General features: G+C 41.2%; 1 protein-coding gene across 3 annotated transcripts in view; it reads left to right on the forward strand.

Moving 5' to 3' along the window:
- The first annotated feature begins 1,839 nt into the window (after positions 1 to 1,839).
- NCAM2 (neural cell adhesion molecule 2) overlaps positions 1,840 to 12,927 on the forward strand; it is a 569,780-nt gene continuing 558,692 nt past the window's right edge. For 2 of the 3 annotated variants that reach the window (XM_019476390.2, XM_019476392.2), the window contains exon 1: positions 1,840 to 2,038. In XM_019476390.2, the coding sequence (XP_019331935.1) occupies positions 1,984 to 2,038 (55 nt within the window). In that variant the 5' untranslated portion in view covers positions 1,840 to 1,983. The remainder of the gene's footprint in view (positions 2,039 to 12,927) is intronic. The other variant, XM_019476391.2, reaches the window with a different exon arrangement.

Raw genomic sequence — 12,927 nt, forward strand, 5'->3', positions numbered from 1 at the left:
GCCTTGGGCAGGGTGTTGGACTAGGACCAGTGTTTCTTAACTTGTAGGTGGTGTCCCAAAAGTGGGTGGCAAGAATATGTGAAAGGGTTTCAAACAAACATCATAAATGTATCAACAAACTTTCAAAATGGATTCTCCTTTAAAGGCAAAAAATGTGGGAAACCATGGCTTTTCCCTTGCAGACTGGCAGAGTTCTACCTTGCAAAGGGGTGCTTGGGGCCCCACACACTCACCCTCTGCCCCAGAATGTGGGGCTAGGGCCTTGGGGCAGGGGGGAAGCGGGCTGGAAGTGAGAGGCACTGGGTCAGAACTGGCCATTGATGTTTACAAAGGAGTCCTTGTACAAAAAATGTTGAGAGTAACTGGATTAGATGACCTCTGGAGGTCGCTTCCAGTCCTACTTTTCTATTCTATGTGCCCTCCTTCCCCCTGTCCCCCCCTTTATTAGGATTATCTGAATACATTTCTAAGATACCATCCACTGAAGGTTAGCCATACATATCTTGCTTAGCTCAGCAAGTTTTGGCTAATGATATCATCTCCCCTTCCTTCACATCAGGATTCTTAGAACTCTCTCAGCAGGTGTCAAGTGGAGAGTACTCTCATGTTATCTCAGTAAACGAACCTGGAAGAAGAAACGACGGAAAACATTAGAAGGGCACCATGCAGAAATAACGCACAAATATTTCGCTAGGGGCACAGAACAAGATCCTTGTCGCCACACATCTACTTCTGCTGTCTCCTGGCGCATGTAGCACAGGTGGGAAGGTGACAAGTTTATTGCTGAAGCATCTCAGACACAGGAGGACTTGGAGGGGAGCAGGGGGAAGAGATTATATCACTTCTTCAAAAGTCAGGCTGCTTAATAAAAAATTATCCAGGTCCTCTTGCAGGGGGTGAGGATAAAAATCTCTTGGGGCAGGGAACAGATTATTGCACCTCTTCAAAAGTCAGGATGGTTAATAAAAAAAATCCCCTCTTCTGGGGGAGGGGGTGTGGGGGGGGGATAAAAGTCTCTTTTGGGGGGGGAAGAGATTATTTTACTTCTTCAAAAGTCAGGCTGGTTAATAAGAAAAAGTCAGGTCTTCTTGCAGGGGGAGGGGGAATAAAACTATTTTCAGGGGTGGGGAGATTATTTCACTTTTTCAAAAGTCAGGCTAGTTAATAACAAAAATTCAGGTCGGGGGGGGGGAATAAAACTATTTTTGTGGGGGAAGAGATTATTTCACCTCTTCAAAAATCAGGCTGGTTAATAAAACAAAAATCCAGGTCCTCTTGCAGGGGGGAATAAAAACCTCAGGGGTGGGGAAGGTAAGAGATTATTTCATCTCTTCAAAAGTCAGGCTGGTTGAAAAATAATTCAGGTCCTCTTCTGGGGTGGGAGGAATAAAAAAAAGTCTTAATGGGGGGAGATAAACACCTCTTCTTCGGGGGGGGGGGGGGGGGGGGGCGGAATAATACATCCCTCCCAGCTCCAGCAAGGTTCTCAGGTACCAGCCCGGCTGGATGAGGTATAGCCTCTTATTAGGGTGGCAAAACAGAGGTTCCCCCTCCCTTTCCTCTTCTGATACATAAGCAGGTCCAAAGAAGCAGTGCCCCCTTATGAACACACACACACGCACACAAGAGCCCCCTGCCCTCCCCGGGGCTGGGGAGGCCCACAGGTGCGCAGGGCAAGGATCTGGCCCGCGTCCCTTCGCGGGGCGCTGCCCCCCGCATCACTTCGCAGCAGCGCGGAGGAATCCCGCCCCGCGCTCCCCCGCAGCAGCCGGGTGCTGCGGTCGCGTGCGAGTGCTCGCGCGGAAGGATACCCGCTCGCCGCCGCCTCCGCTGCCGCCTTGATATAGTGCGGCGCGGGCGGCGCGGCCGCACTTGGCGAGCGGCGCTCGCGGCTGGGGCAGGCGGGTGGGAGGCGGCAAAGCGGGTTGCCCGGCACTCGGCCACCGCCAACTTGGGAAGTGTCCGCCCGGACGAGCTCCCACCATGAGCCGCCTCCTGCCTCTCTGCCTGCTCGGATTGCTCCTGGGCGGCGGGCAAGGTAGGAGCGCCGCTGCGTCCCCGCCGGGCTCGGGGGCATCTTCGCGCCGCCTCCTGCTCCGCGGCGGCGCGGGGCACGCGGGCCGGGGTGGCGGGGTAGGCAGCGCCGTGCTCCGGGGCAGGGGGCGAGCCCGGGGGACTGGCAGCAGGAGCGACCCGCCAAACTTCGAGCCTTGTCTGCTTTGGATCCGACGGAGGAAGCCCCTGATGCGGGGAAGGGGAGAGGGCAGGCGTGGAGAGAGGTGCGGACCAGCTACCTGGGGGCTGGAGAGAACGATGTGTAAGGGCAGGTGGAGAGAGATCTCTATCGGTCTATCTAGAGAGAGATCGGTATCGATTGATGTATTTCTCGCCCTCCTCTCTTCTTTCCCATTTCAGGGGCTTTCTGTGCCTTGGATTTTGTGTGTGTGTGTGTGTGTGTGTGTGTGTGTGTGTGCGCGCACGCACATCTATATAAACTGGAAGATGCTAAGTGCACTTAGCTCCTTTGCATGGGTTATTGTCTTTTTTTCATTGGATTTTTTTAATGTAGCATGCGCATGGGAGTGTGTGTGTATACACACATACATGCACATATACATACATACACGTACACACATATACACACGTGTATACACATAGATTGGAACGTACTAAGTGCACTTAGCTGCTTTGCATGGGCAATCTTTTTTTTCTTTGGATTTTTTATGGGTGTGTATACATGCACATATGCATACATACACATATACACACATGTAGACATACACGTATACACACAATGTAGATTGGAAGATGCTAGGTACACTTAGCTACTTTGCATGGTCTGTCATTTTTTCTGTGGATTTTTGTGTGTGTGTGTATACATGTACATGCACATGTATACATATACGTACATGCACATGTAGACTGGAAGATGCGAAGTGCATTTAACTGCTTTGCATGGGCTATCTTTTTTTATGTTTTAAATAAATGTAGCGTGGGAGTGTGCGTGTGATTTGTTGTTGTTGTTGGAAGAACCTTTATTTGTTTGCAGCCCAGATTTGGGAAGCGGGAGGAGACAGATCTGGTTTGTGTTTGGTCCCTCTGGGGTTTGTTTGGGATTTGGGGAGAAGAGGTGGTGGGGGGAGTCTCCCCTGTTGTCAGTGATCTGTCATACTTGAAATTCGTCTCTCAAGGTCTCTCTGCTTCTGTCATTAGAAGTGGAGGAGAACTGTGTTCGTATCAGGCAGTTGGGAACTATAGGAGCGGATGGTCGGTCATGGTGAAGCTGGGCCGTTCTGGCTGGTGGGAGTGCATATGGGAGTTTACAGCTAGTAGCCTGTATCCGTGTGTGTATATGTTGTCTTCATTTTATTCATTAAAAAAAAAAAAGTCTGAAGAGGCAGGTATGGGGAAAGAACCAAATCACCTGTACAATCTGCTGGCTTTCATCTTCCTCTGTACATCATGTCCATACATGCCTGGGAGCCACGTTCCCTGAAATCGAGATTGGCTGCTGTGGGTGTATTACCTAGAGGATGATTTCAGGACTTAAGCTCCTGTAGTTGGGGGGGGGGGGAGCTGCAGGGCAGAGGCAGTGCCTGTGTATGTCACACATGGACAGGGCCCCTTTGTGTAGTAAATGAATGAACTGCAGTGTTTCATACTGTTCAGGCAAGTTTTTTTGGCATTCGGGCTGAACTGGGATTGCAACTCCCAGCATGTCCAAAACGTATCTCAAATCACTAAGCTAGTTTTCAGAATGGGGAGAGGGCCATGGGCATGTGTGTGTGTGTGGGGGGGGGGGGCGTGTTGTGTATTTGCAGACGCTTCTTTTTTTAGGGAGGGAAGCTGGGGGGAAAAAAAATCTTTCAGTGAAGTGAAGGTGTCTGAACTGCTGCTGGGTTAAAGTCCAGGCATTCCCCCCCTACTCCCTTTCTGCCAGCAGGGGGTGGCAGAACTCCATTCAGGTGCTCTGGCTTCTTCCTATTTGGCTGCATGCATTCAGGAGAGGGAGGGAGAAAGAGAGCAAGCCTGTCTTCTATCATTCTTCAAGCACAACTTGACATTTGGGATGTGAAGCCTTCATTTCTCCAGCTTCCTCCTCCCCCAAGCCAGAGGAGCTGGAGTGACATAACCAGATGCAGATTAGCTAGTGCACACATGCACACACGCACACACATGCACGCAGTGAACTGTTAGGAACTGTCACCGAGGCAGAAAGCTCAGTGCACATGTTTGCTGCAAAGGTGACTGTGCGAACTGTTGCACTTAAAAACCAAGCGAGCAAGAACTGCGGGGTGGGGGGTGGGCAGGGGTCAGTAGCACTGCAAATCCCTGCTTAATTGCAGTTCTGTCTAGAGCTCTGGGCATATCTGACATTTTGTTTAAGAAGTGGTGGATAGCAAAGCCCCACTAGGTGCTCTCAAGCTCTACAGAAATGCCTCTGAGCTTTCACCATCTCGTAGCGAGCGCTGGTGCTATCGCAATTAGCAATTCTGAAAGAGTCTGGAGGATTTTCAGCATAGTTGTATGCTGAAGCTTCAGCCTTTGTATTGATCCAGCTAGGTGCAGGGTGGCTACACATGGGGGTTGTGGTGTCTGGCAGAAAGCAAGTTGGCAGAGGGCCTTGTTATATGTTGCACTGTAAGATGCACAAATGTTGATCAGATCAGCACTGGCTTGCAGACACGCACACATTTTCTGACTGCCGTGGGAGAGGGTTGCTTAGTGTTCCCAGGCTGTCCTGCAAATGCAGAGGTTAATCTGTGAAGTGAAATCTCCAAATGCCATGGAGGGAGTTTGAATCTGAGCTCTTAGCAATATCCCCCCCCCCCCCCCCCCCGACGTGTATTTGTATGCAAGGGGACTGCTTATGTAGCATTACACCCGAGAAAGTTGGCATCAATGTCAATTCAACAGACAACTGCCGTTTTATAGAGCAAGCAAATGGAATCAGAAAAACGGAGTGTGGAAGGAGCAGGCAGCCTCGATCTGCTGCAGTGAATGGTGAATAGGACCAGGAGGGGCAACTCTCTAAGAAGAAATCTCCATTCAGGTTGTTAGGAGAGAAGGGAAAAACAAAAAAACGTGACTGGGATTTCTGGAAAAAAACCCACAAAAAACATTGTCGAGGCAAAAGACTTAAAGCAATTTTGTTTTCATTTCCTTGGAGTAAACTTCAACATTTCTTTAAATGCTTCGTAAAATTTGAGAGGCTGCTTCATACAGTCTCCTGGAATCTATCCTATAAACAATCCGTTTGAAGGATTCAGTAGCAAACATTTGCATCAGAACAAGTGGTGGGTTTTTCTTGTGTTTGTTGTTTTTTTTTTTTTTGTTTTAAGACGGTAGTACCCTGTACTATGTGCAGGGGAGTAAAAAGGGGATCAAAATAATCCCAGCAATGATCATGGGAGTCATTTGCTTTAGATATGCTAAAAACGTAGGCTAAAGATTTGTATTTCTAGCATTACAGTTGCAGTGGTTTTAAAGAAGAATGATTGAAAGTATTTCTTTGGGAAGTGGTGATGGAAAGCAAAGGGAATGTTAGAAGGGAAAGGAAATGGTGATATTGCCTGTTAGGTTGTCATAACAGTTGGAACCTAAGCAGCTGAGTGCAAGAACATGATAGCGAAAAACTAACTTAAGCACTGATCAATGTCATAATTAGCTAAGAAGACCAGCTACTTCCACTTTTAACTTTCATCACAAAGGAACAAGTTCCTTTTCACTGGCAATGTTGTTAAATTGCAGCTACAAACATTTTTATAGTGTATACAGTGTATAAGAGCTCAAATTTAATTAGCAAAGGAAAAAATTTACTAGCCAATTTACTATGTGTTTTTTAAGTGTGTGGAAATACGGGATCAGAGCAAGGCAGGCTACATTAGTCTTTACCAGTAGCCACAGACACTGCCTTATGGTGAATGAAAGTAGTCTTTCAAGACCTTAGTGTCCAAAAATGTTTATTGGTATGGGTTCTAGATCATTATCTAGCTAGCTTGCCTCACTATACTCTTTTTCTCTAATGAAGTCGGAATAGGAGACCTACTTGTTGCGGGTTAGCTATTTTAAATAAAAAACAAACCCACAAGCATGTAGAGTAGTAGGAAGAGCATTTGAGCAAGGATAAAAATGTGTCTTCTGCCAGTTCCTCTCTTAGGAACTTTCTTCAACAGAGAGGCCAGGTGTGTTGCATAGTCCGTTTATGGACTTTTCTTCATCTGCTTTTGAGTTAGAAACTAGGTACAAAATCTCTACTGAATTCACTGGGGTTTTGCCTTTGAATTTACTGGTGCTAGGATTTTGTCCCAGACTTCAGCATCTAGTTGCCTCAAGTCAACTAGGTACATTCTGGTAGCCTAGAATATTTTCTTTTTCTTCTAGTTCCAATTTTACAGAGCAACAGAATAAAAATCAAATATCATGAGCCTCCCTCCACATGAACATGAACACACACATACACACAAGGGGAAGTGGACTGCAAGTCAACAAGGAATATTTTAGAAACTCTGGTACAGAACAATTGATTGGAAAGTCTTTCCTTGGGATGCATACCAGTAACTGCGAGAGTGATCCTTTACCCACGGGTGGCGTCTTGAGGATGGATAATAAAGAAATGTTGTTTACCAAAAACTTGCCATTTTTGTATTTGGAGAACAGGAATGTTTTTATTAGCTTGCAGCTGCCCTAGAAAATGAAGCAGCAGCAATTCCCAAGAAAAGGCAACTCCTCCAATTACAGGATAAAGTGGTAGAAGGACAGCACTGAATATTCTGAAATGTTTGAACATATGTTTTTTTTATCTTGTGGGAATCTTTTGTTTAGTTAACAAAAATGTTTCTATGAGTGGCAATTTTTGGTGATGACCAAATTGTAAAGCATTTTTTAAAGTAAGTCCACCTCCTTCCTTTCTAAGAGAGCTTGGAATATGAAGACTTTGGTAATACGACCTTTCAATGACCTTTCCTTTGAGGTAGCACATCCTTGATCTGTTGTTCTTAAATTTCCTTCAGTAATCCTTTAGTTATACCAGTATTCAGATAATGCTATTAATTCCAGTACAACAAGTCAAGTATTAAAAGTGTTACTTTAAAATGATGATATATAATTTTTTTCGCTAAATTAATATGTGGCCAAGTGCATGGGTGTATGAGCATTGTAAGTATACACATTTCTTCAGTTATGAAATGCAGATAGTCTTTTATATCTAGAAATTAGGCAATGAAGCGTTTTCAGTTAGCACCAGCTAAGGATTTGGCTCATTTTATCTTAGATGCATGTGATTTGATAATAAATATGTCATTATATCAAATAATTATAACGTAGTTAATGAACCCTGGGGCTTTTGTGCTATAAGATACAGTTAGAATTATTGTTGATTGTGCAAATTTGATGGCTTTGAAGATCACAAAATGAAGTGGCTTGGTAAGAAAAGTTGTGTATAGTAGTGTTCAGAAGTCATATTAAGTCTGATAGACTATATTTATTAAAATCAAGTATTTTGAGCTGATCAATTTATGATTGTGTGTTTGTATGTGTAAAAATACTTATGCTCTAAGCTGTTGAAAAATCATTGCATTTTTCAGCAGCTAATTTTAAACTCAATAATTTCTCATAATGCATTGAATGGTTAGAATTCCCCCTGCAATTACCTCCATAGTCTCTTGATAGCCAGTTTCAACAAGATAATTCAACATCCTTGTCAAGCTGATGTTTTGTTAAATTGTAACCCAAATCATCTCTGGTCTCTCTCTGGTCTTTTTCGTAAAGATGCCCAGTGATATGAGCCAGGTTTGTAATAAAGTACTGTCAAGGTGCTTAATGTTATGCTGTAATGTTTTAAACTATATATTTTAAAAGCAAGACAAGAAAATGAGAAGCTTGTTTTACTTATAAATCTTGATCTGAATTATTGTTAATCCAGAATTACACTACTGAATCCAGAACTTCATTAACTTGGTAGTACTGTTCTGGGCTAACACCAATGTAAATAGCATCAGGTCATTGAATGTGTACAATGAACAATATCCATAGGATGTCAGTCAGTAAGATCAGCTATAAATTAATGAGAAACCGAAGAAAAGTACACACATTCAAAAGGACCTTTTGTTTAAGTGCATATGTTCTTTTCTTTATAATAACAACTACCATTGCAACAACAAACATATGAAAAACATGTTTGCACGCTATTTAAACCCTTGTTCAGGAGGGTACCTAATTTTTTGACCAAAGTTAAATATATAAGTAGTTCCATCAAAACACATTTGGCCTGATCCAAATGGTCTTGTCATTAACTAGAGTTTTTCTATTGACTTCAGTGGGTTTTGGATCTGGCTGTAGAGTATGCATACCTTGATGCCATATGAATTGGTGTCATATAAATGGTTTTGATTTTGAAAATATGCAGCATAGGATGGAGGGTATTTGATGTGATTTACAAAGTACACTTTCCTTGAAAGCTTAATTAATAGAATATACATAGGTATGTGCCTGTGCTTCAGAATTTATGGCCTTAACGACCTGGCACAGAAGCAGAGGCATGAACTCCTGAACCCTAAGAAAGATCTACTGTACAGTGAGATATTTATGGTGTAATTATTAAACTTCTGGAAAGCTGGTGGCAACGAAGCCAAATTCTGCTCGCCTTACTTAGATGGATATTTCCATTGACTTCAATCAGACTATGCCTGAGAGCCATACACATGGGACTTCTTTTTTTAGGAGGAATTCTTTCCTTACTTTTTCCATTTGTTTTATAGTACTTAAGGAATCATTATGGACAATATTGGTGCTACCATATGATAGACTTGTGATTATCTGACCACAAGAAATGCTATTGCTGTAAATAAACTACTGTAAAAGACTGGAATATTTTTCCCTTCTTCTTTCTTTCTTTTTTAAAAAAATTTTTAGAATAGAAATATATTTTTTCACCTATGCTTCAGTGTAGCCTTTAGGGAGTATAGGAAATAGGATGAACAGCTGCATACTGTTTTGAATTTGTCTAATAATGTATTGACAGAATTTCATTACTAGCAGCTGTACTGTGTAGCCATGCTAACAGAGGTTCACAGTGTAGATAGGGGGATCAGTTATGGCTTCATCAATTTTTGTTTAGAAAACATCCAAGGAAGGAGAATCTGGATGCTGCAGGAATTGTGTTTTGTGATTCAGAAGCTGTAGGCATTTCTTTTTTCCCAGTCAGTACTGACATCCGTACTGGTATGGTATAAGAGAATCTTGTGTTCCTCCTGGTATCACCTTTCAGCCAAGGTCATAAAAATGGGAGTTTCAGCATTCATAGTCACTGAAGATGTTGTGGCATAACTTTCAAACAGATAAGCCTTTTTTCTTTGTTTGTTTGTTTTTTAACCTTTTATTCACCTGAAATTCTCCATGTATGGTAGGACAGATATGTTGTTGCTGTCATGTATCATTCTAAATGCCTGTTTAGTGCTACTGAGCACTTTCAAACAACTGCCAAGGGTGGATGCATTTGAGAGATTGGTAGTCTTAATGAAATACTGTTTTATAAATCTCTTCAGAATTTTCCAGGATGTGAAATGCTACGTAAGTGTAAGTTCATAATATATATGTCGTATGAATCTGCATTTGCCTTTTTGATATTTAATTTCCAGTCAACTAAGATTAAACAATATTTACATTTAAGGTTTTAGTTTATTTATCAACAAGACACATGGTTTGTATGTGGAATTAAATTCTTAAATAGTGCTGGAAGGGGATTTATTAGACAAGATCATATTGTTCTCAGTATTTTGCTTTTACACTTGGTCATTTGGCTCTTACTGTGCAATGCAGTTTGAAAATAATATATTCATCTCATTAAAACACACAGCATTATTCAATTATGGCAGAAGCAGTTAAGTACAAGAACATTGTAGCAAAGAGCTGAATTTTGTTTGCTTTTCTTTATAGAGCTTTGTGAAAGTAGCTGTGTTTTAAAATGTTAGATGTGAAATATTTGGAAGGAGAGGTCTGAAATAATGAGAAATGGTGCTACTGCTGTTGTGGACATTGTACAGTGTGATGGTTCTTCCAAAGAACTTCCTTTAAAATGTAAGGAGAACTAATTTTGTCCTTCACCTATACAATAGACTTGTATAATGTAATGTGTAGAATGTTTCTTTGACTCTAATGGGGAAAGTATAACCAGAATTAAGACAGTATTATGTTTCTAGTCAAAGCAAAATAAACTAACCACATGTTTCCAGTTCTGTCATGCCAAAAGATGGTACATTTTGCTTTCTCTGGAGTTAGCAAGCATCCCAGTATTGTTCATGAACTAGATATTTTGAGAAGGAATAGCTATTTGTTCAATCAGTGATGATATGGATTGCATTTTTTTGTTTTATTTATTTTTCATTGAACAGCAGGTTGCTAAATGTAAACAATCTTTCTTGTTTATAGTTTGAGAACTACAGTCACCTGTTTTAAACTTTTAGAGGAGACTAAATAGCTTAACAAAATGAGGGCTCGGAGAGATGTGATTTGCTGCCATAAGTACATAGGGGCGGTCAAAGTAAAGGACAATATTGGCACAAGAACAAATGACTACCAACCGGCCACAAGTAATGGGCTGAAATTCAAATAAGATTTCTAAGTGTTAGAGGAATGAGGTTCTGGAACAGACTCTCAATCAGAGCAGAAGTCCAAAACTGATGGGCTTTTGAGCTGGAACCATATTGTTTTGTGAGAGTGAGATAAGACTAGTTGCTTACTGTTGCAGAAGACGGGCAACTTTGAGATGACCCAAATGAGTTGCTTTTCATCCAGTGTTCTGCATCCCTGAATCACCCCTGGTATTTTAATAATTGTTCTTTAGATATTCCTCTCCCACCCCCCCGCCCCCAAACAAAACAAAAAAGTCAGTTTTATGTTGTTGAATCATACTTTCTGGTAGATCGGTCTTCCAAAATATTCTTAAGTATCTATGTGTGTTGAAAGTAAAAGCTGGATACAGGAAGATATTACCAAAGTCAAATTTCTACCCTCTGATAAATTATGTGGAACTCCTGCTAAAGTAACTGGATATTACATACAGAGATATGAAAGGAAAACTTGATGCCTAAAATGCAACCCATACTTCTGTCCAAGCTTCAGAAAGCTAGAAGAGAAATTAGCAAAATACTATCTTCTACTTGTAAATGCCTATAGATTTTCAAACATAATCCTTCCTGTTAAAACAGATTATATTTTGATATACATGAAAAGTATTATCTTTTTAGTTGTTTCATCCTTTAATTAACAGTTTGTTTATACAAAAATGATTGCAAATTCCAGGCAATAAAGTCAGTTGTTTCAAGGTTTTCCATGTTTATGGCCTCTCAATGACTCCTTGTGTGACATGTTGACTTTAGAAGTAAAAAGGAGTTTTTCCCTAAATTCCAACCTTGCAAACTCAGTTTTGGGATCTGAAAGTTAAGCTGGATCTTGCCAGGATAGATATCACTGTTAACGAGTGTTGATGATTCTATAGATTATGTTCATAAAGTGGTAATACAGCATATTCATGTTTACGTGTTTGTGAAGTGGTTACCCTACGTTGAGTGTAGGGAAAAGCTAAGGTATGCTTTTCATGTGGACTAATTATGCTGTATTATTTATACTGTGTTTATATCTCTGCTGTGCAATTTAATTTTAGAAAATTATTTCATATAGGTAAGTTCTAGGTGTAAATTTTCAAACTTGGCATGAATGGAACTCTTCCTGAAGTCAGAGGAAGATTTGCATGCAGAGGGCCTATAGGCTCATGTGTGAGGTTGACTGCAGCTTTCAGTACCTGTTGATAATTGTAAATAGGATACACCACCAGGACCTCATTTTGCAAGGGTAATTTTAAAGTTGAACTTCAAAAGAAGTGGGAATCATTCCTAGATAAAGAATAGAAAAGCCTGGTGGGTATGCTTGTAGTATAAGTAGTTAAGTAACTTGAGTATTAGTACTACTTTAATAGTTTAGGAAGGCCAAGACTAGAGTAATAAACTTGCTGATGTAATACACCGATTCTCTTGAAAGAAAATTGTGATTATTGTTAGAGAGAGAGTATTTTCCTTATGTTTATAAAACCAAAATAAAATGAGCCTTGTTAAGAACTGTAATTAATTTACTACATTTCGTTCTGGGGAACAGATAACAAAGTTTGAACTTTTAGTTGCTCTCCAGGTCATAGCTTTATTGGAAATGGAATGTGTTTATGAAAGAACTTATCTTTTGTACTGAAAAATGTTTTGTGTATGTGTTGTGCGTGCCTCTGAGTTTTGGGTTTTTTTTTCATTTTCTTGTTTGATTTGTGTTTTTTGACACTAGTCAAAATTGTTCTTAACATGCTCAGTATTCAGATGGTGTTTCTAACTCATTGGAGTATTGTGGTTGAATGACTGGATGTTCAGTGGATTTGTGTCAGATTATGGTAGTTACAGGCATGAACACCAGTAGCTTCTTAACACTTGGGAATGGGCTTGCATTAGATCTCTGTGATTATTTCATTTTAACAATGTAGCCTCTAAATTTGGGTAACTTCTCCAGTTGTTTGCTTGTTGGACTGTCTTGCAGGTGAATGTTTTCACAGAGTTGATGCAACCTAGTTTTACTATACATTGCATAATTTGGTTACAGATGTATTTCTTACTATGGTGTCAGTAGATCTTTGTTCTGAAAGTACATTACTGTTAAAATAATATTAATTGATAAGGGTGTGCGAAACAGGCCATATTTGATTCGGATTCAGCCCGAATTGGGGACAGTGATTCGATTGGTTGATGCAGATCGCTGTCCCTGATTTGATTTGGCCGAATCCATAGATTTCATAGATTTCATAGACATTAGGGCTGGAAGGGACCTCGGAAGATCATCGAGTCCAGCCCCCCGCCCAAAGGGCAGGACGTCAGCTGGGGTCATAGGATCCCA

The sequence above is a fragment of the Alligator mississippiensis genome, chromosome 1 (assembly GCF_030867095.1).
Source record: "Alligator mississippiensis isolate rAllMis1 chromosome 1, rAllMis1, whole genome shotgun sequence".
NCBI lineage: Eukaryota > Metazoa > Chordata > Crocodylia > Alligatoridae > Alligator > Alligator mississippiensis.